Source organism: Neolamprologus multifasciatus, chromosome 17, assembly GCF_963576455.1.
Source record: "Neolamprologus multifasciatus chromosome 17, fNeoMul1.2, whole genome shotgun sequence".
NCBI classification, from domain to species: Eukaryota; Metazoa; Chordata; class Actinopteri; order Cichliformes; family Cichlidae; genus Neolamprologus; species Neolamprologus multifasciatus.
Window position 1 is genome coordinate 19036249 of NC_140455.1, and position 23542 is coordinate 19059790.

The 23542-nt window shown below is 41.1% G+C and overlaps 1 protein-coding gene across 4 annotated transcripts in view; it reads right to left on the reverse strand.

Annotated features, from left to right (window-relative positions):
* Positions 1-2520: 2520 nt before the first annotated feature.
* The window catches only part of dyrk2 (dual-specificity tyrosine-(Y)-phosphorylation regulated kinase 2), a 39432-nt gene continuing 18410 nt past the window's right edge, over positions 2521-23542 (reverse strand). For 2 of the 4 annotated variants that reach the window (XM_085137199.1, XM_085137200.1), the window contains exons 5-7: positions 22855-23244; positions 22680-22770; positions 3638-22104 (exon numbers count right to left, since the gene is read on the reverse strand). In XM_085137199.1, coding sequence (XP_084993325.1) covers positions 21458-22104; positions 22680-22770; positions 22855-23244 — 1128 coding nt within the window. In that variant the 3' untranslated portion in view covers positions 3638-21457. Of the gene's footprint in view, positions 2857-3637; positions 22105-22679; positions 22771-22854; positions 23245-23542 lie in introns of those variants that run through there. The other 2 variants (XR_014870080.1, XR_014870079.1) reach the window with 2 other exon arrangements.

Sequence of the window (23542 nt, forward strand, 5' to 3'; positions counted from 1 at the left end):
TCTCTGAAGCTGCGTCCTGCCGCCCTTCAGAGGGAGCTTGTTTCCATGAAATATCTAGATTCAAATTACACAAAGCAAACCGGACAGAAGGTGTTTTACAGTTCAACAGCAACTTCGCTGAAAAGAAGCAGAAAGAAACTGGCTGCAGGAATGCATTTAAACCAGTCGATGGCAGCAGAGTTCTCCTCACATCACAACATGAAGCCATAACTCCAAAAGATGACTTTAATCTCCAGAAATGTCCTCAGCACACTTCACAGCTAAAACATCTACCTCGGGGACTTCATGCTCTTTTAGATGATTTTATTTACAAACAATAAGCTAATGCATTTTACAGCTCTTTAAAATAAAAATAAAAACTTGCACAAATCACGTGTGCAAACAAATCGTTGTGTGTTTCCAAGCTGACAAACTCAGAGGCTGCCTGCCTTTAAGCTATAGTCTGTTCGTAGTTTTAATGATTGTTTATTTGAATTCCTGGAGTTTCTGTTTATCCCGGCCAGTTCCGTGTTCTTTTGTGAGTCACTTCCTAGTTTTGGTCACCTGTGCTTTTAATTGTTTAACTTCTCTTGACTCATTATTCCTAACTTGTGATTCCCGCCTGTTTTCCCCTACGCTACCTACCTTCTGTTGGCTATTTATTGTCTGAGTCTCCCCTTTGCTGCAGAGCAATGTCGTCCCACATTGCTCCGTGTTTTCTGGTTCCTGGTTTTTAGTTTTCCTGGCCCTGTTTTCTTGTGTATTTTTGAACTTTATAGCAATAAAGCTGCGCTTCACTCTCTGCTTCTCCAGTCTAGCATTTGGGTCCTTATCTCGTCTGACACTTGATCATACTTTAAACGTCTTTCCTCCAAGCTCCAAAACAGTTTCCATCAGCATCATCAGTGCTGCAGATTTGTCCAAATGTAAACTGCATTTAAACAGAATCACTAGGAGACAAATGATGGTTAGACTGTAGAGCTGCTCTTCAATTTCCACATTAAACATCCCGCTTTAAAGCTTCCTCTGACGAGGAGTTTAAGGTTCCACCAGCTGTGATTCCTGCAGAACATGACATTCATTCTGCACATGCTGGGCAGCTTTCATCTAATCTCTGTGTGTTATTATTCACCACGTTATTCAAACAACAAAAGACTGACTGTCAATAAAAAACACACCTGAGTGCAAAGGTGTGACCAAAGTCAGACCCACCCTGGAGACTGGGGTCATTTTTTAACTGCTAGAGTTTCAGTTTGGTTATGTCTAAGCGATACCAAAACATGGTGGTTTGAGTTAAAATAAACTCCTTGTGATGATTAGCACATGCACTTATTCATAAGACTGCACAAAGTGACAGAAGACACAAATGTCGACTGCTTTAATTCTTTTAAACCAGGAGAGGCTGGTTGTTATTATTGTTAATCGAAGCTCATTCAGTATAATTTTTAGTAGAGCCGTGAATGACAAACTGATCTGCGTGTGTGTGAGAGAAAGCTGCCTGATGAAGAGCAATGCTGGAAATAAACTGACCTCTGGCCCGACAAATCTGACACCCTGTATACACGTGCGCACGCACACACACACACACACGGTTTTCCATTTGTCCTGAACTCAGAGACCCTCTGAGCAGATCAGTGTGTGCCTGCTGAAGTCTATATTCAATTATACAGACAGACGGGGACAGAGGCAGGTACAGAGACAGTTTCCATGGCTGGTTTTATATTTAGGGGTTTAAACCCTCGAGGGAAGGTAAAATATTTGACTGAGACCAGAACGCACAAACTCCACTGGTCACTCGGAATGTCAGAGCCAATACCGAGTTGAATAGTTTTGTGTCTGCGCTGAAACACTGAGACAGAAAGTAGACAGCATAGTTTTGTGCTGCAGAAAAGCATGGCTGCTTCTAATATTACAATGCATTCAGATTGCAATGGGTTTGGAATTGGTTTAGATTGGGACAAAGGTTAAAAGATATCCAACCTTTAAGGGCTTTTTAGTTTAACTTTTGTATTTAGTAAGCAAGCACATACAAATAAGTCTTGAGCTGCTCTTAAAATGTTTTCACAGATCTCAAATGTAATGGTAGTTCCAGTATAGAATGAGGAACCACCAACAGGTTCCATTGGTGACTCGTTCCTGTTCCACAGTTTCCAGCCCCTCTAAGTAAAAGAGAGTTCTGGGGTCAGTTTTGGTTCAGAATGGGTGTAAATAGCTATACGGAAGAAATATAATGGGGTTAAAATGTGTTTACAGATTGCAGGAAGGGCTGCGCTGTATCATATCATCACATCAAGGGTTTAAACTCAGATAAAGGCTGGGAATAATGGGTTAAGAAACGTTTACGGAGTCATGTTGGGGGTTGAATTGGTTAGCTTTGGTATAGAATACATATAAAGAGGTTATGGTATCAATTTAATGGCATTAAAATGGTTTTAGAGGAAGAAAGACGAAGAGCACAGAGGAGGTTCATGGATGTAGTGAAGGACATGCACAGGGTTGGTGTGACAGAGGTGGATGCTGGGATAGGTGATGGAGGCAGTGATTCATTTATTTATTTATTTTTTCCTGTCCCGTTTGGTTCTTTTGCCATCAGAATTATTGTCTAAAGGCAAAGAAAGATGCCCAACGGATTTACTTTACCAAATGGACCATCCCAGCCTTGCTGTATTGGTCTATTTGATTCACCTTTGCTTTTATTGTTTATTTTATTTTATTTTCACTTTGCTAAACACGGGACAGACTTGACTGGGGGAAAGTAAAGGGAGAAAGAAAGAGGGAAAGAAAAACAGTGGGGAAGAGGAACGGTGATAAAGGGCAAAAAACAAAAACCAACAAAACAAACAGACAAAAAATACATATATCAATCACCTGGATCACCTGTTGAGAAACAAAAAAGAGAAAACAACCAAAAATAAAAAGAGAGCAATATAATAAACAACATCATCGCGATGATCTATGTGAATATAACAGTAAATACTAAATATTGAATATTATTGTGCAGCACGTAAGATCGACAGTGCACAGTGTGCTTTGAGGTAGGAGCCAAAAAGGGTGTAGTTGGTGTGTGTGAGCACCCGTGTGTACATCTGTGAGCGTGAGCGCGCTTGTATTTAAAAGGTTCCTTCATGTAATGATCTGCTAGAGGGTGTGGGGAGCCACAGCCCCGTCCTCCAGGGCATGAAGCAGGTATGGAGGAGATCCAGGCTCCAGACATCCAGAGTCCCCCAAAGCACAAGAGACCAAGGAAGACCAACGGAGGGGCAACCGTGCCACTATCCCGGAAAGAGCTGAGGAGAGCCCCAGTGATTCATTTAAAGACCACTAAAAGAAGCAGCTCAGTGCAAACTGAGAGAATGGAATGCTTCTTTTTTTTTTAATGTTTTTTTTTAATGACTTTTGTGAGAATGTACTTAATTTCACTTTGCATGTTGAATGTTACAGTCATACTAAAGATATTTTCTTTTATGCTATTCCTTAACTCTGAGCTCAAACCTCATTCTTTCAGTGATCACCCAGAGCTTGTAACTGCAGCTGAGCCACAGGTGAGGGCTGGTGTGCAGGTCAGCTGTCAAACTGAAAGCTTTTCTTGCAGCTCTTTCTTCATCTGAATTACTGCTGGTGCTGAAACCCAATGCCACACTTTTACTTCACCTTTCCAGCCTTGGGAACAAGATCCATCCAAACTATTCAACTCTGTGCAGTGCAAACCTTCACCTCTATTGAACTACTTGTCTCACATGAGCCACGCCGGATGCACACATCAGGGGGCGCTGCAGAAAGAGGTGAGCAAGCACCTATCATGGCTGAAGGTTAGGGTTTGTTCTGCATGAATTACATTTTGGGGTAATGGGATTCAACAGATTCAGATTAGATTCAGTTATCATGGTTACACTGGAAATAAGAGGGTTTTACAGTAGTATGAATGGTCAGTTACCATGGAAATGGCAGGACAGTGGTCACAGCACTGGCGTCTGTTCAAGTGTAAGAGCCGTTACCAATCCTCATCTGACTTGAATCAGCTAACTCTACTTTTCTCTCCCTTTTGTCTTCATAATGTAGGTCTGTGGGTCAGAGACCCCCACCTTCCCCACCTGCTCATTTATCAGCCCAGATCATGCTGGGAGAGCTGGAGGGGTCGGGGTGGGGGGGCTGCAGAGTCATCTTTCTGACATCTACTCATATTTCTGCCTGCAGAGCGTCTGCATTCAGGATCAGTCAGGATGAAGCTCACACCAGCTGTTTGTCCCAAAGCAGAATGTAAAGACGCCTAAAATACAAGATGGAGGCAGAACCTGAACTCAAGGCTGATTTAAGGAGAGAAAACATCCTGTTAGAGGTCATCATTGTTCTGCTCAGAAACAGGAAATGGTCTGAAAGGTGAAACAGTGTTGTTAGGTTGAAGATTATTAAATACAAAATGACATCCAGTTAATAAAATACATTTCAAAAGTGCATAAAGCAGGTCATGCCCGAGGATCGGCTTACTTTTCTTAAACTTAAACTCTACCCTGTCCTTCCCTTTAATCTTATGTGTGCAGGAAAGCATGTTTCTGGTAGTCCGTGGACTGTGTGCTGATGTCCAGGTCACTGTGCACATCCACTAGATGTTGACATGTTCCAGTCTGAACCTCGCCTAGTTTAAGTGAAAGGTCTGATCAGAAAAATCCAAGAAGGAATTCATGAAGTTTAAAAACCTGGTTTCCAGTTTTCCAATCTCTGGTTCAGGGTGATTTTCTCAGTCATTTTGAGCTTCTTTCTTCAGTTCTCCAATACTCGCACTCTGCTTACTGTGATTTCACAACACCACAAACCTCTGCAGAAAACAAACATTACCTCTTGTTTAGAAACAGAGCTGTATTTCACTTAAAGGATCATTGGTGCTGATGAGAGCTGGGAATCCAGATAGAAATGAGATGTTTTCCTAGATTTTATCTGAAGATTCCAGCTTCCAAGTCTGAGAGAAGTGAGACCAGGAGAATGGCTGGTGTGCTTCAAGAATTCATTCCTAGGATGAGCCCTTCAAAGTTGACTTCTTCTGTAGAGTCTGAGAACATTCAGAGGAAATGATCTGATCTGTGCAGGCATGACATCATCCCTCATCAAACTTTGCTTGGGCGGGTACTCCTTCACTAGCCAGCCTCGGACGTCTGGTCGAGAAGGGGGTCTTGCTGTGGTGTATCGAAGTCAGATCTATTGTCGCTCATTAATGGTCAAGAATTTTTCATCGTTTGAACTACAGCTGGTTAAAATTGGAAATAAAGATCTGTGTTACTGTGCTGTAGCCTGTAGTGTATCGTCCACCTGGAACAAATGGTCAGTTCTTAAAGGAGTTCAGTGGCTTTTTATCTTCCACCCTGAAGCTGTCCAGACTGGTTGTAATTGGGGATTCTAACATACACATTGATGATGACTCGGACCTCTTTGCCAGAGGTTTTTTTTTTTTTTTTAGCATCATAGACTCTTTTCATTTTGCACAGCATGTGTCTGGCCCCGCACATCCCTCTCTCCTTTTCTGATGTTTTTAATTTAGTCTTGCCTGTCTCTGATGATGTTGATCTTTTTAATAGTCATTGTCTCTTCATTTTAGATAATATTTGTCCTGTTAAATCCAGATTAGCTCCTGTCTTAAAATCATTCCCCTGGATAAACGAAAGCATTTGCTGCTTAAAGCGTGCATGTGGTAAAGTGGAGAATTTGTGGAGAAAAACTCAGTTACAGGTTCATCTTCTTCATTTAAAAGACCTTTTAGCTTCTCTTAACACTTCAGTTCGATATGTAAGGGCTGCCTATTTCTCTGACTTAGTCTCAAAGAGCTGAGGTAACCCCAAGGTACTTTTTGATGCCATTAGTGATATTGTTGCTCCTGCTCCACCTGCTGTCCCAATTTCATCGAATGATGACTGTGAAAACTTTCTTTCATTCTTTGTTGGAAAAGTTAGCAAGGTGGGGAACAATATCTCTCCTTCTGTGTACCTCTTGTCTGCTCCAAATTCTTTTAGGCCTGTTACTTTAGAAAGGTTTTTTATTAGTGTCCTTACCTGAGGTGGTCAAATTAGTTGATTCAATTAAATCGTCCTCCTGCCCTCTTGATGTTTTATTTGGACCTTTGTTTAAAAAGGTCTTTCAGTCCACTGGTCCTAGTGTGCTTACAATGCCTCTCTGCTTTCTGGTCAGGTCCCTGTTTTTTGTAAAAGCGCTGTTATTCACCCACTGGTAAAAACAAACAACCAAACTTGATGCTCCTCTGCTTATCAACTATAGACCTATCTCAAAATTACCATTTATTGCCAAGATTTTAGAGAAGGTTGTGGCCAAGCAACTCACAGTGGTTTTTGATGAACATTCTTGATCATTTCCAATCTGGGTTTCATAGAGCTCATTCCACAGAAAATGCAATTCTTAGAGTGTCCAGTGATATATTGATGAATTATTATGCTGGCGAGTGCACTGTTTTACTGTAGTTGGAACTGACCCCAGCCTTTGATACTGTCGGCTTTGGAGTGGTTTAAATCCTATTTGTGTGAACGATCCTTCTCTGTGGCTACCTCCATGTCCTCTCTCACTTCTCTTGCCTATGGTGTGGCACAAGGTTCTGTCTTGAGACCCATATTGTTTTTGTTGTATTTACTCCCTCTTCAGGAGATTCTTAGCACTGTTAAAGACATTTCGTATCATTGCTATGCAGATGATATTCAGCTATATATCTCCTTTAGGCCACATGATGTTTCTAAACTTCAAATCTTGCAGAGATGCTTAGATTCTATCAGAGGTTGGATGGCTGATAATTGTCTTCAACTTAATGCTGAGAAAACTGAAGTCCTAGTCTTTGCTCCTGATAAATTTGTACCTTTGGTAGTAAAAAATGTAGGCCCACTCGGTTCTTTTGTTAAATCTTCTATTAGGAATCTTGGTGTTACCTTTGACTCGCTCTCTCCTTGGATATTCATGTTAAATCTCTGGTCCGCTCCTGTTTCTACCACGTAAGAATCATTGCTAAGCTGAGTCCTATTGTGTCATGTTCCAAACTTGAAATGATTATACATGCTTTTGTTTCATCTCGTTTACAGTATTGTAACTCGTTGTTTACCTGTCTAAGTAAGGCCTCCTTGGAACGTCTGCAGGGTGTTCAAAATGCTGCTGCAAGGTTTTAGACCAAGGCTTCCAGGTACTCCCATGTCACTCCCCTGCTGATCCAGCTGCATTGGCTTCCCATTAAATTCAGCATCCATTTTAAGATTATAATTCTGACCTGCAGGGCTCTGCACAGACTAACTCCAATTTACATCAGTGATCTTCTTCATCCTTATATTGCCAGCAGGTCCCTGAGGTCTTTTGACCAGAGCTTGCTGGTTGTCCATCACACTAGATTGAAAACAAAAGGTGACAGAGCCTTGGTTTCTGTGGCTCCCAGACTCTGGAACTCTCTTCCATTGAGTTTGAGATCTGTAGACTCTGTCAGTTCTTTTAAAAGAAAGTTAAAAACCCATCTTTTTAAACTTGCCTTTGGTTGATGTTGTTTTATTTTCTAGCTTCTGTGAAGCACTTTATGATTTTATCTTGAAAGGTGCTATATAAATAAAATTTTACTTTACTTTAGGACCCATGCAGAGTGATCTGAAACTAACAGCTGCACTGAAGTCCAGAGGCGCACAAGAATTTTTCACTGTATTTTCCTCAAGCTATCGTTCAATATCCCTTATAAATGTAGACCTCAAAATAATCTGTAAAGCTCTCTCAAGAGATTAGAGACGATAACCCCCCTTTTAATTCATCCTGACCAAACCAGTTTCATAAAAGGCGGGCACTCATCAACAAATACACGTAGATTACTTAATTTAATAGACTACTCATGCAGTGAAAACATTGAAACCACAATATTATCTCTAGATGCAGAAAAAGCGTTAGCTGGAACAGTTAACTTGAAATTTTTATCTAAAAATGTTTGCTATTTTTATCGAACCACTAGCAGCAGCAATTAGACAGGCTATAGCAATTAAGGCCATAAGATTCAAGAACGTAGAACATAAAATCAGTCTCTATGCGGATGATGTGTTGCTTTTTCTCCAAAACTCACAAACCCACGTTTCTGAAGTAATTACGCTAATAAACTCTTTTTCAAGAGTTTCAGATTATTCAGTTAACCGGTCAAATTCTACAGTTCTTCCAATTAATTGCTCCTTCCATAATTCTTCTTCTACCCCACTGCAATCTTAAAATACTAAATATTTAGGTATTAATGTCTCTCCTAAGCTTGCAGATTTAACTAAATTAAACCACATCCCACTTCTAAAGAAAGTAGAAGGCGATTTGGCTTGATGGAAATCTCTACCCACATCACTCATGGGAAGGGTCGCCTTTATAAAAATGATGGGACAAACGGGACAGACAAAATATAATAATAAATAAGCTATGAAAAAAGAAAAATCAATACAGTTATACAAACTATGATTAATGAGATAAAAGGCTTGGCGGAACTAATTCTCCAACTGGGTAACATCAAACTGACTGTAGAAGAAGAAGAGGACATTAGAATAAGACACACATGCACTATATGGACAAAAGTGTTGGGCCATGCCTCCCGATCTTTGCCACAGATGTGTAAGAAGAACATTAAGCCATGCTGTCTTCCTTGTCTTCCAGCTTGTTCTAAATAGCTTGGTGCTGTAACAGGATGCTATGCTGAGGTGTGCAGTGCAATAAAGCTGCCAGCGTTGTCTGGCATTAACATCAGCACAAAAACTGAGTGCTGGGAGCTTCATGTGTCAGTAGGAATGGGTATTGATAAGATTTTCACGATTCCGATTCCATTTTCGATTCTGTTTAACGATTCGATTCTTTATCGATTCTTTTTTTAAAAAGGAGAACACTAAGGTCGATTAGCTTAGAACTTTGTTTTATATTTTCTCTTTGAACAAGATAGAAATTTAGGAGTAACATGGCCTTATAAACCCAGCAGTGAGATCTTAAGAGATCCACAGCCTATGGCTCTTCAATGGGGTGTCACAGGGTCCCCAGGAAAAAAATTGTAAATGTAAAACAATAAAATAAATATTCGTCTGTAGCAATAACAAAGTATAACATAAATTATTCTGTAGAATTTACACATGAATATCCAGTAATGTCCTGCCTACAATTAAACACATTCACTTACTGAAAAACGGGGGCATCTGCTGTGGTAAATGGGTGCAAGCCTTTGACCACAAACTTAGTCACTGCTCGGTGACATTCGTCTATCCTGGCCTGAAAGGAGACGCTACCAGTAGACTGCAGCGAGTACTGCCAGCATCTGAGCCAGCCAGACTGTCTCTCTCATCATGGTCACCTAAATGCAGCGCACAGTAATGGCAGGTTTTGTAATGAGGCAGATTGCGCTAACATAACTGTTAGTTGATTATTTACCTGCCGCATTAACGGGAGAGGACGTGCAAACATTACAGCTGCTGCTGGGTTGAGATTCACGAGTCCGGAGCGAATTAAAAACACGACATTCATTTAAGGTCATCGCATGTTTTGTGAGCAAATGCTTTTGCATATTCATAGTGTTTCCTCCCTTAAATGAAATATCTACTTAGCAAGTATTGCAAGTTGCCCTGTTGTCATCCGTTCTCGTAAAGTATAACCAAAGTTTTGAGGCACCGTGTTTCCTGCCAGATAAATGACGCTCCGCAACGTGGTGACGTCATTCGGGGTGACTGGAATCGATAAGGGAATCGTTTGCAAGAATGGCAAACAATTCCAAGGAATTGAAACAGTGGGAACTGGTTCTCAACAAGAGCCGGTTTTTGATACCCGTCCCTATGTGTCAGCAGCTCCATATAGCTTAAAAAGTACAACTTATACAAAGGTCAGTGCCATTTTTTGTCATTTTAAATAAAGCTCCTCCTCTCCTACATGTGTGAAACTTGTGCCCAGTAGTTTTTATGTAATCTTTCTGATAAACATCAGCAATGAGATTCTTTGTCTCTCGTCTGGGCAGAAACATAATGCAGGAATGGCATGTGGGGTAGTTTCTTCATCGCTCCACAGAGAAATTTGATGTTTTTAATTTTGCTTCTCGTTTTTCCGGAGCAGCAGCATAAGTTTCAGTAGACGTCATTATCTGCCACATCTGTTCCCATCGCACTTTCTTAACGCTCAGACAGTTTCACCGCAGCCAAAAGCTGTTTGGATAATTTCATGCAAAGTATCTGAAAACAGCTGGATTGAAACCCAAAACTAAAGGCCTAAAAGCTGAAGCAGTTGAAAAGAGGTGGAAACAGAGACAACAAAAGAATTTACAGCAAGCCATGAACGTCATGCACGAACAGCTGCTGCATTGTTGAGTATGCCGTCTGTTTGGGTGAACATTTGTACAGTAGGTGATATTAATTTAGACCCATAATCCTTTTCAGCAAGTCACAGCCTATCAGATTACCTGTGTGTGTGTCTGTGTGGCCTTCATGACCTCCTGCAGAGTCCGGAGCCACATCCAGTTTTACACAGACGCACAGACACTCTTCTTTATTTGGTTCCTGCCGCAGCCACGTCTGGCTTGTCAGGCTTGAAACAAAAACAACAGAGTCCAGATTGACCTCCATCGCCACATCCCTGCTCGCCAGCTCAGAGACGTTCACTGACTCAGCAGCCACTCGGGGAAACTGTGACGGAGGTTTCAGCCTCGTCTGTCTCACATGGAAGATAATCAACATGTGTAAAGTTCCATGTGTCTTGCAAGCTGCCCGTTAATCCAGACATAAGGCTGTAAACACGGAACAGTGTGGTATGCAGTCCAGTGATGTTTAGATAAGAATTGATTGAGCAATAAACAGAACAAAGTCCAAAATTATGAGCAATAAGAGAGGGTTAGAATGAAAAATTAAAATGGACAAACATAACTCCATTTAGGTCATTTCTTAGCATTTTGAGTCAACTTTAAAATATCACATATTTCACCATAAATGAAGTAAAACAGAGCTTAGTCATTATTTATGGAACTGTACAGTCTGTGTTTTTCCCATTCGCTTCAGTAGTGTTTTTAATGCTGTGACGTCACTGCTGTCTTCTGTTTCTTATGCATGCCAGCTGCACTGTGTAATGCACAAACACGTACATGCTGACTCACCTGTACCTCTCACTTTGCTTTTCCGACTACCACCAAGTCTGATTGGCTGATCTGGCGGACTGGGCGGGTCCAGGCAAACAATGCCACGTTTATTTTGGAGATTAATCCGATGGCTGAGAGGGTGAGTCACTTCCCTCCTTCTCATCCTGATCCTCTCAAGCACCTGTCGCCTCCTGCAAAGAGAGACTCGTCACTCAGGGTGAGACCGAGCTCCTCTTAACTCACCTGTCACACCTGAGAACCTTTAATTAACAATCACTAATATTTTATAACATAATTTTGAGGTTGTCAGGGTGTGAAAAAATGTGACTCCTGGTGAGTCATTAATAAACGTTCCCAAGTTTTCAATGTGCCGATGAACAGTTTAGACCTGAGACGTCTATTGGAACTGAATCCATGAGTCAGTCAATGACTCACATGATCAAAAGCACCTGCAAAGATTTGGACAATCAGTTATTAATTTAAGTACTTATCTTGCAGTAACCATGTGGTGAAAAAGGTAAAAATGAGAGTAATTCTCCATTATTCAATGTTTGGGAATCACATGTTGTAGTTTTTCAAAGTCAGTGACGTCACCGGTATTTGTAAAAGGTGTTGACTGGCGTTGGCGTTGTGATACCAAATCCCACGAACAAACACTTTTGTTTGATAGTGCATCAAAGGACTCGGTGGCACCTCAGTAAGCTGCCACGCCTGTCAAATAAGAACAGGAAACTGAGCCTAGAATTTACACAGACTCACCAAAACAGGGCAACAGAAGATTGGAAAAAGTTGCCAGGTCTGATGAGTCTTGATTTCTGTTGTGACATAATATTGTCAGAATTAGGTGTAAACAGCATCAAAGCATAGATCCATCCTGCCTGGTATCAAGAGTTCAGACTGCTATTGGTGTAATGGTGTGGACAATATTTTCTCAGTGCACTTTGGGCGTTTTAGTACCAGCTGAGTGTAACTGGATGTGTGTCCCTCTATCTATAAAGAGATGATCTATACTGCTGGCCCAAGTGCCATGTCTACAATATTTGAATCTAGGGCTCGTATCAGAAATCTCAGACCTAGGGCCTTCTAGTTTAGAGTCATCACAGGTTTCCTCAGATTTGTGTTCAATGATCTACTAGGTTTGGGAAGGAGATTGGCAGTAGCAGACTCTGTAAGAGCAAATAAGACTTCCAACCCACATAACACGCACGACCCCAGGTTTGTTATAAAGTTTGCTTTATATTCTTTGGATCAGTTCCATTTGCTCATTCTCAATGTAGGGATACCTTCAAATGCAGTAACCATCTCAAATGCATCACAAAAATGATCGAAACAATCAAAATAGATGTAAGACAAGAAAGAAAATACAATATTTCAACACCCCCAAAGAAAAGGAAAAGAAAGGAAAATGTGGTACCACTAGACTTTTACTGGTTGTCAACCATCAGTTTTTATGATATCAGTTTCATTTAGTTACCAGTTTATTTGGGTTTGAGAACAAAAAACAACCTGAGTCCCAGGCGAAGAAAAAAAAAGTAGCAAAAGAAAATGATAAGGTATCTCTCAGGTGGACTTCCTTTTGTTTTTTCCCTACCGCCCTCCAGGTACGGCAGGTATCACGTGTCCGCGTCCCGATCCACAGAAGACCTCCACAGCAGTAATGGTGCCTAGATCTGCGATGGCAGCTCCTTACACAGCACACATGGAATTGTCCCTCAACAACAACAAAAAAAAAAAACAGTCTGCACAGAAATGTGCAGAACATTAGATGTCCACATTCCTTAAGTGTCCACATTCCTAATGTCCTTGGTTCTTTTTAAAAATTAAAATAAATTTGCATCTTGTGGCACATAAAAAGTAAATACATTGGCATTACTCTGCATCACACGCAGTTACAGCTACAGCACAGCTATTGCACGTGAACTGCGCATAACCACTTAGCTGGCCGCGGCTGAACTAGCAGGCCCAAGAAAGGAAAAAACACTAAACACTCATAATAAACAAAACTGTCACATCATCGCAATACTATGAAAACACATCTTAAACATCATTAAACAACATTTACTACTATTCTGACTGGTTAGTTATTTTTTTTAGTGCATTGAACTGCAATAGCGGCGCTAAGTGAGCTAGGCTAACTCACCAGAATAGCTCAAAAAGTTCAAAGAAACACTCCGACTCCTTCAAGGTAGGTACCCATCTGCGGTTCACCGCTAACGGCAGCTCTCTCACAAATGTTAATTGAACCTCTTTTTTTCCTTTTAACTGGAAAATCCTGCTTCCACAGGATCGTACACGGGGAGGATGAAACACTATTAAAAAGATAAACGTTATTTCCACAGAGGTCAATTAAGTATCTGCTCTACATTGTGCTGTCACATAGCACTGAAGGTGATAACAGTGGAGGAATCACTTTCTTAAACTTCTTTAAAGACATCTACTGTAGTGACATTCATTGAAATGTATTATTGTAATGGTTTGTGTTGTATTTTCCTGGTACAATTTCCATGCTCAAATCATGCACGTCACAAAGCTCAAAATTGGTTTCTTGAACATGACAATGAGTTTGTTATACTGACCTTCATAGTCACCAGATCTAAATATAGTAGAGCACCTTTGGAACATAGTAGATGTTCAGTGTGATGTTATCATGCCAACATGGACAAACATCTCTGAGGAATTTTTCCACCAAGAATTAGAGCAGCTCTGAAGGCAAGGGGGGTGGTCTAAACTGGTACTAGCACAGTGTACCTATGACAGTAGATGGTGAAGGTATATATAACCTGGAAAAAACATGCAAGCCCAAGACGCAAAATTGTCTTTTGGATTTTTATTCTGACCACTAAAGAAAATGGTGCTCAGTTAATTAGAAAAATGAGATTTAAGTTATCAGCCTGCTGTCAGTCAGCGAAAAGTCGACCTTTCACATGCTTTAGTTTGTTTTGAGCAGCAGCCCCTCCCAGGTGGTGATATAACTGTTTAAAGTTTATCCAGAATGCACGTTAAGTTTTGAATTATGAGGAAACCACTCAAACATCCAGAGTAGACCTTGATTTGAGTCCATTTCAAAGTAAATGAAGAGAAAACCAAGCATCAAAACTTCCACAAAATTTTGATTTCTGGTTGACTTCCAGTTGCATTATGGCGTCTCTGAACACCTGCCCTTGAGCCAGGCAGCAGCTGCTCCTGCAGGGCTTCTTTGAGCCATTAGCATGTTAGCCTGTTGCTACAGCTGCTATAATTAGCAGCGATGTCCTTCCTGCTAATCTCCCCCTGCAGCCTTAAACAGAGCACAGCTGCTCCAATCACATGGTTGTACTTCGTTACCATGGCAAACTAATTATCTTATTAATGACAGGCGAGAAAGAAGAAGTGTCGAAAACAGGAAATGTGTATGCATGGGCGCAGATGTGACAACCTCTGTGTGTGTGTGTTTAATATCATTATGGGGACAAACATGCTTTCTGGGGACAGCATGGGGTGATGAACTCAAACTTAACTTTTAAAGAGTCTACATGGGTGCACTGTGAAAGACCTGGAGATGAACCAGCCACGTCCTCAGAATGAACAAGGATGCCATTAGAGAGGTGGGCAAACAAAGACTAGAAAGACCAAAGCAGACAGAGAAAGACAGCTGAAGAGGAGATAAAGCAATTGGGTCATATGTGGGCACCTATTGGGAGGCTGGCTAAGGAAACGCCTAATGAGGAATTGGAGTAATGGGTGAAACCAACCTCTGATTTCCTTGGGAACTTGCGGAACAGCCAACTGTAAAGACTGAGAACATGACTCTGGGGAGATGAGTTGAAAAGAGGCTCTGTCTATTAATGGACGTTTTTGAACTTCATTGTGTGTTTCTTCTGATCGTTTGTGGACATTGTGTGCACAGCTGGTTAAAAGGATTGGCTCCATAGCCATTTCCTTTGTAGAGCTCACTGGGTATAAGCTTTTGTTAGACTTCAAGCATCCATCAGTCGGTATTAACTTGCCAACTACTCTGTACTACTACTGTCAGGCAGCCTGTTTCAGATTAGAAAGTTCTTAACAAGAAAACCTGTAACAACCAAAAACCAACACATACTGTTACTTGGTGTAAAGAAATATTTCACACTCAAGACATTTTGTGCCCTTTGTTAAATTACAGCCTAACAAAGACATAGTTTCTGTCTGTGCTGCATATTAGTCGTCATGTGACTACTTACCACACATCAATAATTTTTTCCACTATTTTGGACATGAAACCGTGTGGAGTTAAGTTAATAAAATCCCAATCACAGACTCCAAGAGTCCAGTCTGCAACCATCTGGCAACCACTTATTGCTAGAGAAGAAAATACTTTTGATTGCTTTAGTCGACTAATTTGAAAATACTCAGAAACTATTCACTGAGCAGGAGTGAAACTGGAATTAATAACATTTAAAGTAATGCTGAGGATCACATTTTACTTTGAAAAGTAAATTTTCTTCCATACAAATTACAAATGGCCGCTGCGATCGGCATCCAGTCAAAATCTTCATTGGGCAATAAACCAATACAGCCAAAGGTTCTACTATTTTAGGCACTAAAGAACTCGAAGAAGCATGTTGGTTTCATTTTTTCCCAGACAAAACAAACAAACAGCCAGTAAATGGTTAATTAATGTTGATTAGTTATCATAGATCCTCTTGTTTAATGTGAATTTGGAGGTTTGACGGGTTTTTATGAAGGTAATTAAGATATTTTGGTCCAACAGAGTAAACCATGAGAAGTACCGTACTGGTTTTAGGCAACAATAATGGTCATTTTTGAGCTGTCTGATCATTTGTATACTTGAGAATTCAATTAATTATTAATATCAGGTGCATTTTGGATGAAAACTATTACTTTGTGTGAAGGACCTCCAGTAACTACAGGCTCTAAAAATAATTCTGTTCAGTCTCTACAAGGCCACAGCACAGAGGATCTGATGGCTGATATTATGAAGAAGAGGGGTAAATCTTCTCTTAACTTGCTGCTTCTTGGCATCTGTCCTTCACATGGCTCTCATAAGTAAATTTAAATGTAAATAAAGACTATTTTTTACACCTGTGACACCTTTACATCCTGTGTGTTCTGTATTCTAACACTTTGTGTTGTCGGTGCTAATCTAAACAGCGCTAATAACGCCGAGCTGGTTGCCATGACAGTGTGCCTCACCGGTTCCTGGCTCCTTGTCGCATGTGATGTTACGTCCTCCTCCTTGAAAACTCTGCATTCATTAATACTTTGGAGACTGTGTTGTCAAGGCAACCCCCTTCTAATCTCTCAGCTTCCTCCACAGACTCCTGCAAGTCATTAAGTGTCTGATGGATTTCTACCTGAGATGGAAGAAGAGGAGAAACACTCAAACTCCAAGCTGAATTGTTCTCTGTTTCCAGACGGGAATAAAAAGTTTGTATAATTCTAACTAGCTTGAAATGGATTTATTAGGACCATTTATTTTTTAAAACAACATGGACTCTTAGGCAGATGTCTTGAGTTGTCCAGCCTTCTAGAAAGACATTCAATCCTCTTCTTTGCACATTTCTGCCTTTTGTACTATTTTCTGTCACGATGATCCTCCCCTCCCGTCGTGCCACAGTACCGTTACGTATGCTGACGATTAGCTAACCATGAAAACGCTCGGCTTTACTTTTAACATAGTCCCTTTTTTTATGTAGGAATCTTTTAGGAAGACCTCAGTAATTTTGAGGTCCAGGTTCTAGGGAGGCCAATCCAAGACTTTTCCTGCATTGGCAACTCAAATTTGATTCTTACGTGCTTTGTTTCTATTTTCCATTTCTCACCTCATTTTCCTTGATTACTTTCAGCTGTTTTTTGTTTCCACTCTACAGAGGCACCGGGGTTGTCAGACAAAGTCTCAGTGTGCTTGTGCACCTTGTGGGGTTGTACTACCTTTTAGTTTAACTTCTAAATAACTCTTAGTGTTCTCATGTTTTGTGCCTTTTTTCCACTTTTTGTTTGCAATTTAAAAGTGGGCACAAAGAGGCACATCTATCCCATTCATTACACTCCGACTCACAAAAAGACAGAACTCTAAAGACGAACAATAAAACTGTTTTATTAATAATAATCCTTTTCTTGCACCACAATAAAATTTAACAAAGGCTCACTAGAAAAGTCAACTTCTGTGTTCTGTACAGTAGATACAGTACGTTGTAAAACTGGCTGCGGCGTGGCACATCAGCGCATTTAATTCCCCCCACCCAAAAAAAACAAAACAACTATTATTCAAACACTTTGCACATTATTTACAGATAAAATCCACAATAAAAACCAGCTGGCAAATATCACAGAAATACAGCGCAGCTTCAAGCTATCAGCCGCTAACCTCTGGCTGCAAAGACTCCCGAAGAGAACCTAAATGGCTAATGGGATTGTACATTAACTGGCTAGTGTAGCATTGAGCTAGCAAGATAGCCAGGCTATAGTTGCTGCCCCCCCCCCAAAAAAATCAAACAAAAAACCCAACTGATTGCTACCGGAGGTTATTTAAATCAAACATCATGAGCCTGCAGCCAGTGACAATATTTAGAAAAACAAAACAAAGCAATTCATGCTCTTTTGATCTCAATGACAACGGCTGCTTCTCACTCGATCGCCTTTCTGTCCACTTCCCCTTTGCGTTCTTTCATACTTCCTGCCTACCTACCTGCGTGTCTATCTGAGCAGCTAGCTCTGAGCTAGCTTTGTAAAGGAATGCACTTTGGTAAAGTCAACCAAATGCCCTGGGTGTTAGTGACAGCGGTTATAATCATAATAATAACTGAGCGATCTGAGGTACGAATATTAAAAAAACAAAAACAAAAACCCTTTAAAACCACATTAATGCTAATGCTAACAGCTTGCACGAGCACCGTCTGTGCAGAGCTCAACGCTAGCAGGTAAAAATGTGCTACTAGCATTTATTTAGCAATAGGCTAGTGTTAGCATCACTGCAAAGAAAACAAACATCAGTGCAGCAGCTAGCGGCTGGGCGCTAGCAGTTGAACGGCTAGTGTTAGCTTAGCCCTCTTGTCAGCAGGTGTCACTGGTCTGTACCACAGTGACAGATGGCGACAGTGGGCTGATATGTGTCTATACATTGTGCAGCCATGTTATACACCCCCTGCCCACCCCAAAAATCATCTTATCACACACACACACACACACACACCTGTGGATGTTGGTACAGGTTAGCTTAAAGCTACTTTGGCTGGTAAGTTGGCATGTTCTGTAATGCAGCAGGTAGCAATAACAGGGAAACCATTCACAGGTGGATACAGGTACTGAAATATGGTGGCACGTGTACTAATTTAGTATTACTACATAGTTTTTTGATTTATTCACAACTCCAGGCCCCATATGGTCTTACCTATGGCAGGAAGTTTGCCATTTATACTGGGTCAGGACTCAGAGTGACTATTCAGAAAGCTATAAATCTGACTTGCTTACAGTCAAAAGTATTAAGAATCAAGAGTAAAACCTCTAAAATGTATCCAGGGCTTGGGATTTGAACAAAACAGCGGTTTCCTAGATCGAAATGAAAGCCGGACTGATTTTTCACAAGAACACCTCCACAGGGTCAAATGTGGGCGTTTTGGTGTTTGTGTCCACTGTTTGAGCTTTCTGCTGCACTATTGTTTGCTCTGTAAACTGTGTTAAAGACGTGTTTGAGTCTCCACTGACCACAAAACCATTGTATCAGATCAGTGGAGACAACCTGGGGTTTAGAGGTCAAAGGTCACAGGGGTTCACAAGGTGTCTTTGGGCTTTACTGAAACAAACCAGGAACTGATCAGCATCCAGACTCTAAGCCATTAAATCTCACCATGCTGGTGTGAGTGGCACCAAAAGATACTGACGGACTTCCTGGGAGGTTTTGTTGTTCATTTTTGTTATTGATGCTATGACATCACCTCTTTAAGAATGTGTGTGTGTGTGTTTGTGTGTGTGTGTGTGTGTGTGTGTGTGGTGGGTGAGACATGGCAATGAGATACTGAAGGCACACAGTTACAACTCTCTGCACTTCATCTCACTGAATTAAAAAAAAAAAAAAAAAAACTCAACCAATCAAGTCCTCAGAAAAAAACATCAGAGAGGATCCCCCCCTTTATCCTCCTCTTCCTCCTCCAGAAGGGGGACAAAGCTTCCCCTGAGATGGGTGGAGCAGGTAGTGTCTGTGTTTTTTTGTTTGTTTGTTTGTTTTTAAACAACAGTTCCCTCTGAGCATCGTCGTCCACTTCCTGCGTGCTACATTACATCACCAGGCTGATGGTGCACACGGCCAACTGTGGGCCAGCTTTTCTCCTAGTCGTCATTTTCCTAAGTGTGTTCAGATACAGCTCTGTGTGTGTGCGCGTGTGTGTGTGTGTAAAAGTATGCAGGGTTGAGGGAACAAGCTTTAAAAAAAAAAAACAAACAAACAAAAAGACCCTTTATACTGTGCACGCGCATACACGCACAAGTACATACATCCAGCTCACACACATTCAAGTATACAGTATAAACTGCACGTAATACATCGATTAGATTAATAAATATTAACGTGTCGCAAATAAATAAAAATCATCTCCCGTCCCATTATAAATTTTTCAATAATTAACTCTGACCTGTGTATCAGCAAATGTAGTTCTTTTTGGATCTATATAATCAATAATCATTAAATTAATCTGTAATTTTACTGCGTCATTCAGGGCCAGACGCAGTGGCTCACCATGCTTAGGTCCCATTGGTATTCACCTTTAATCGCTCACTGACTGTCGCAAGTTTAAAAAAACCAAAAAAACCAAAAAAACCCCCACTTTAGACGTTATTGCTCGATCCATTCTGACGTAGACACTCCTTAACTATTCTTTGTTACATTTTTTAAAAGGGTATTCACTACATATCATGCTCCAAATGGCTCTAAAGGAAGTGATTTGAAACAACCTTGCCATACTTTGAGAAAAACCAAATGGAGGAGCTCAGTAAACCTATGGTACTTTGAAAATCAAAGTTACTTACACTCATTTTGTTGCACATGAGGATTTGTGTACAAGTTAATTTTAGATAAACTTTTTTTTCTGGGCTCAGGTGATACGTCTACCGCGTAACGGTCAACAATCATCTTTTATTTTCTCTATACAATAACAAATTATTATTAAATACTATTTAAAATGGCTATTTAAGAAAATTCTTCACTGTCCCCTTTGGTTTACAACATTAAATCTATTTTTTTTTAATCCATGCTCTTTGCTGTGAGGTTTATAACGTTACTATTAAACCAGCTCCTCTGTGGTAATCCCTCAAACCCCATTTCGTGCCCTCAGTGCTCAGTTTTGATTCATTACAAAAGGAAAAAACTGGTTTTTGTTTACTTCGAACATTCTTCTTTTCAGGCATTATTTTATCCCCATCAAAAAACAAAGTGTAGATATTAAAAACCTTTTTCATTCTGTCTGTGCTTCGTAAGGCTGGGCAGTGAAGAGCTAACGAGCTATGGCTAAAAACAGGCTAAGGCTAGCCGCCAGACTGCCAAAAAAGGCAAACGTGGAGCCAGCTATAGCTAGCTGACAGATTTAAAATTTGCTAAGCTAACTGCTAGCCAGTCAAAAGGTAAATAGCTAGCAAAGGGACAGCTAAGAAACATGTAGCTGTCCAACAACAACCAGTGCCAGCTAGCAGTTAGCCAGCTGACAGGCACTATGCTAGCACGGTAAAAAAGGCTAGCTACACTGTAAAACAAAAGCTAACTAACAAAGTTAGCTACCTAGCAGGGAGTGGGTTCTGCTGGGCTTTTAACAAACACCACCAATCTACCCCTAACTAAAACCCAACAAACTTTTTTTTCACTCTGACATAAAACAAAGACTAGAAAGCTAATCACTGCACAACTATACCTTTAGAATTAAAAGGATATATCAAACTTAACTGCCAGTTAACCTCATAAACCTCCTTCATAAGGCCCTACACTGTGTGGATATAACCTTGTAAGACTCAAGCTGTTAAATTGATTAATCAAACCAGCTAAAAAGATTCTGTACTAAAAACACTTTAAAAACAGCCTTGTTCCCCCGTCAGCACCATGTTGTTGATGTGTTTGTGAGTTTGGAGCTACAGAGCGGTATAGTGAGTTCTGATTGTCTGAGTGGCGCTGCAGTCGGATCCAAACAACGTGCGGTTACTTCGTGTCTCACTGCTCAAAATGTAAAACTGAGGATTTGAGGCATTCCTGAACGCAAGCAAGTTCATCTAACTGGGTTTTGTGCAGTGGAGTAGCCAATCCGCACATTTCCATGCCGTGTTTATTCTGAACGCACCCCAACAACGCTGAAAATCCAAACGTTTGTCAAACTGGACGAAACCATTTTATTCGGCTGGTTTGCCGTCCTCCCTGCAGCGAGTGGGGTGCATTCACTCTCAGCTGACCAGTTTGGGCAGCACTGTCCTCGGCTGGATGTTTCCGTTGGCGTCCGTGATAGCTGCTAAGTTAGTCCTGGTTTTTGAGGAGGATGACGTGGTGGTTGAGGTGGTGGTGAGCTTTGAGATGGAGGTGATGGCGCCATCAGTGGTGGTCGTGCCACGTTTGGACGATGAGGTCTTTTCTCCAGCTGTGGTTCCTGATGGAGGCTTTGGAAGCCGCCTCCTCAGCCACGGGTGCCGAAGCGCATGACTGGGCGTGATCCTGAGTGCCGGGTCCCACTCTAGACACTGTTTGAGGAAGTCGATGAAGTGCGCGTCATCGCAGCCCTTCAGCGCCGTGCTCCAGTCCTTACTGCCCGGGGGGCCGCGCATTTTTCCCCGCCGCGAGCGCCCGCTGTTCAGCACTGTGGTGCCATCGGGTAGCGTGGTCACGGTGCAGTACCGTGGGTAGCCTTTTGATGACACAAAGTTTTTCGCTCTCTTGGAGCCGTCAAGGAGCTTCTGAGTGGGCATTCCCAGGAGTTCGATGATGCAGGCAAGCTGGTCAGCTTCATCTTCGCCCGGCAGCAGGGGGTAACCAGTGAGCAGCTCGGCAAGGATACAGCCCAGAGACCACATGTCGATGGGCATCCCATACCTGGAGCCTGGAAGAGAAGAAAGAGGGTCACCATCAAATCCAGCCTGTGTCATTTTTGGCTAGTCGGTCAAACAGAAAGCAGTTCCTGCGATGAACTGCTTTCAAGAGTTTCCTGAAACATCATTAGAATGCAAGTAATAATAACTATATCTATTATTAAATTGCAAAGATAACTTGATGCACATTAATTTTAAAGGGAAACGTTTGTTTGTTTTAAGTCGCTGGTTGGTTCTCATTTAAAGTCAGAATAACAAGCTTTTGTTCTGTACATTATCTTAAAAGTGAAAAAAAAAAACCCACTCTGCTGTCAGAGCTCAATAAAAGTGATGACAAGTTTGGTTAAAAAACTTTTTTTAAAAATTAAATACGTAATATTATATATATTTTATTACTATTTATTTAAAATGTTTAAATCAGTTTCCCTAAATTCAGTCTTCTTCTATATTTTTAATATTATTTTTTATTTATTGGCTTTTTATTCCTTTATTGAGTAATTTATAACGTGCCAGTTTATTTTGGCACTTACTGTCTTCCATATGCAAAAGGAAACGCTGCTCTCAGTTTTCTCAGTGTTTTTCTTACCCAGAATAACCTCCGGTGCTCTGTAGAACCTGGACTGGATGTAGGTGTAAACCCTCTGATGTTCATAACAGCTGGAACCAAAGTCTATGACCTGAGGAGAGAAAGAGAAGCAGTTTGAAGGGGTCTGTGAAGTTAAGAAAGGGGGTTTTCCTCTGATTCGTCTACAGCAGCTGACCTTGATGCCGCTGCGTCCCTGCTGCTTCAGTAAAATGTTCTCAGGCTTGAGATCGCAGTGGATGATGCGATTCTTGTGCAGTGCATCCAGACACTGCAGGATGGAGTGGGCAAACTTCCTGACCAGCGGGAGGCTGAAGCCCTGAAACTTGTTCTTCTTGATGAGCTCGTACAGGTTCATGCTGAGGAGCTCAAAGGTCATGCAGATGTGGTTTCGGAAGGTGAAGTTTTCCAGCATGTGGATGACGTTCATGCTCGAATCCTTGTCCTGCTTCTTCAGGTGCTCCAGGATGCGGATCTCCTCTGCTGCCTGCCGGTGGAAGCGCTTCTCGTTGCGGACCATTTTCAGAGCCACGTGTGTCTGAGTCTTGTGGTCGAAGGCCTTCACCACCTGCAGGAGGAAAAGGAAGAGCATGACGCCGTCATTAATCTTAGATTAGATATTCTTGATGTCAAGAAAACAAAAACAAAAACAAAAAAACACCAACTAAAGTCTCGGAAGAGTATGCAAAGATATTTTTAATATTCATGGTTTTCCTGGTTCTATTCTACAACTGTTATTTCTCTATTAAAAATTTCATCTGAAAATTAAACATGAAGACTCATAACCTGATAACTAAAAGCTCCCTTTGTTGCGGCTTTCCTTTATAATGAGACATGTTTCACCAAACAAAGCTCAGCTGCTAAGC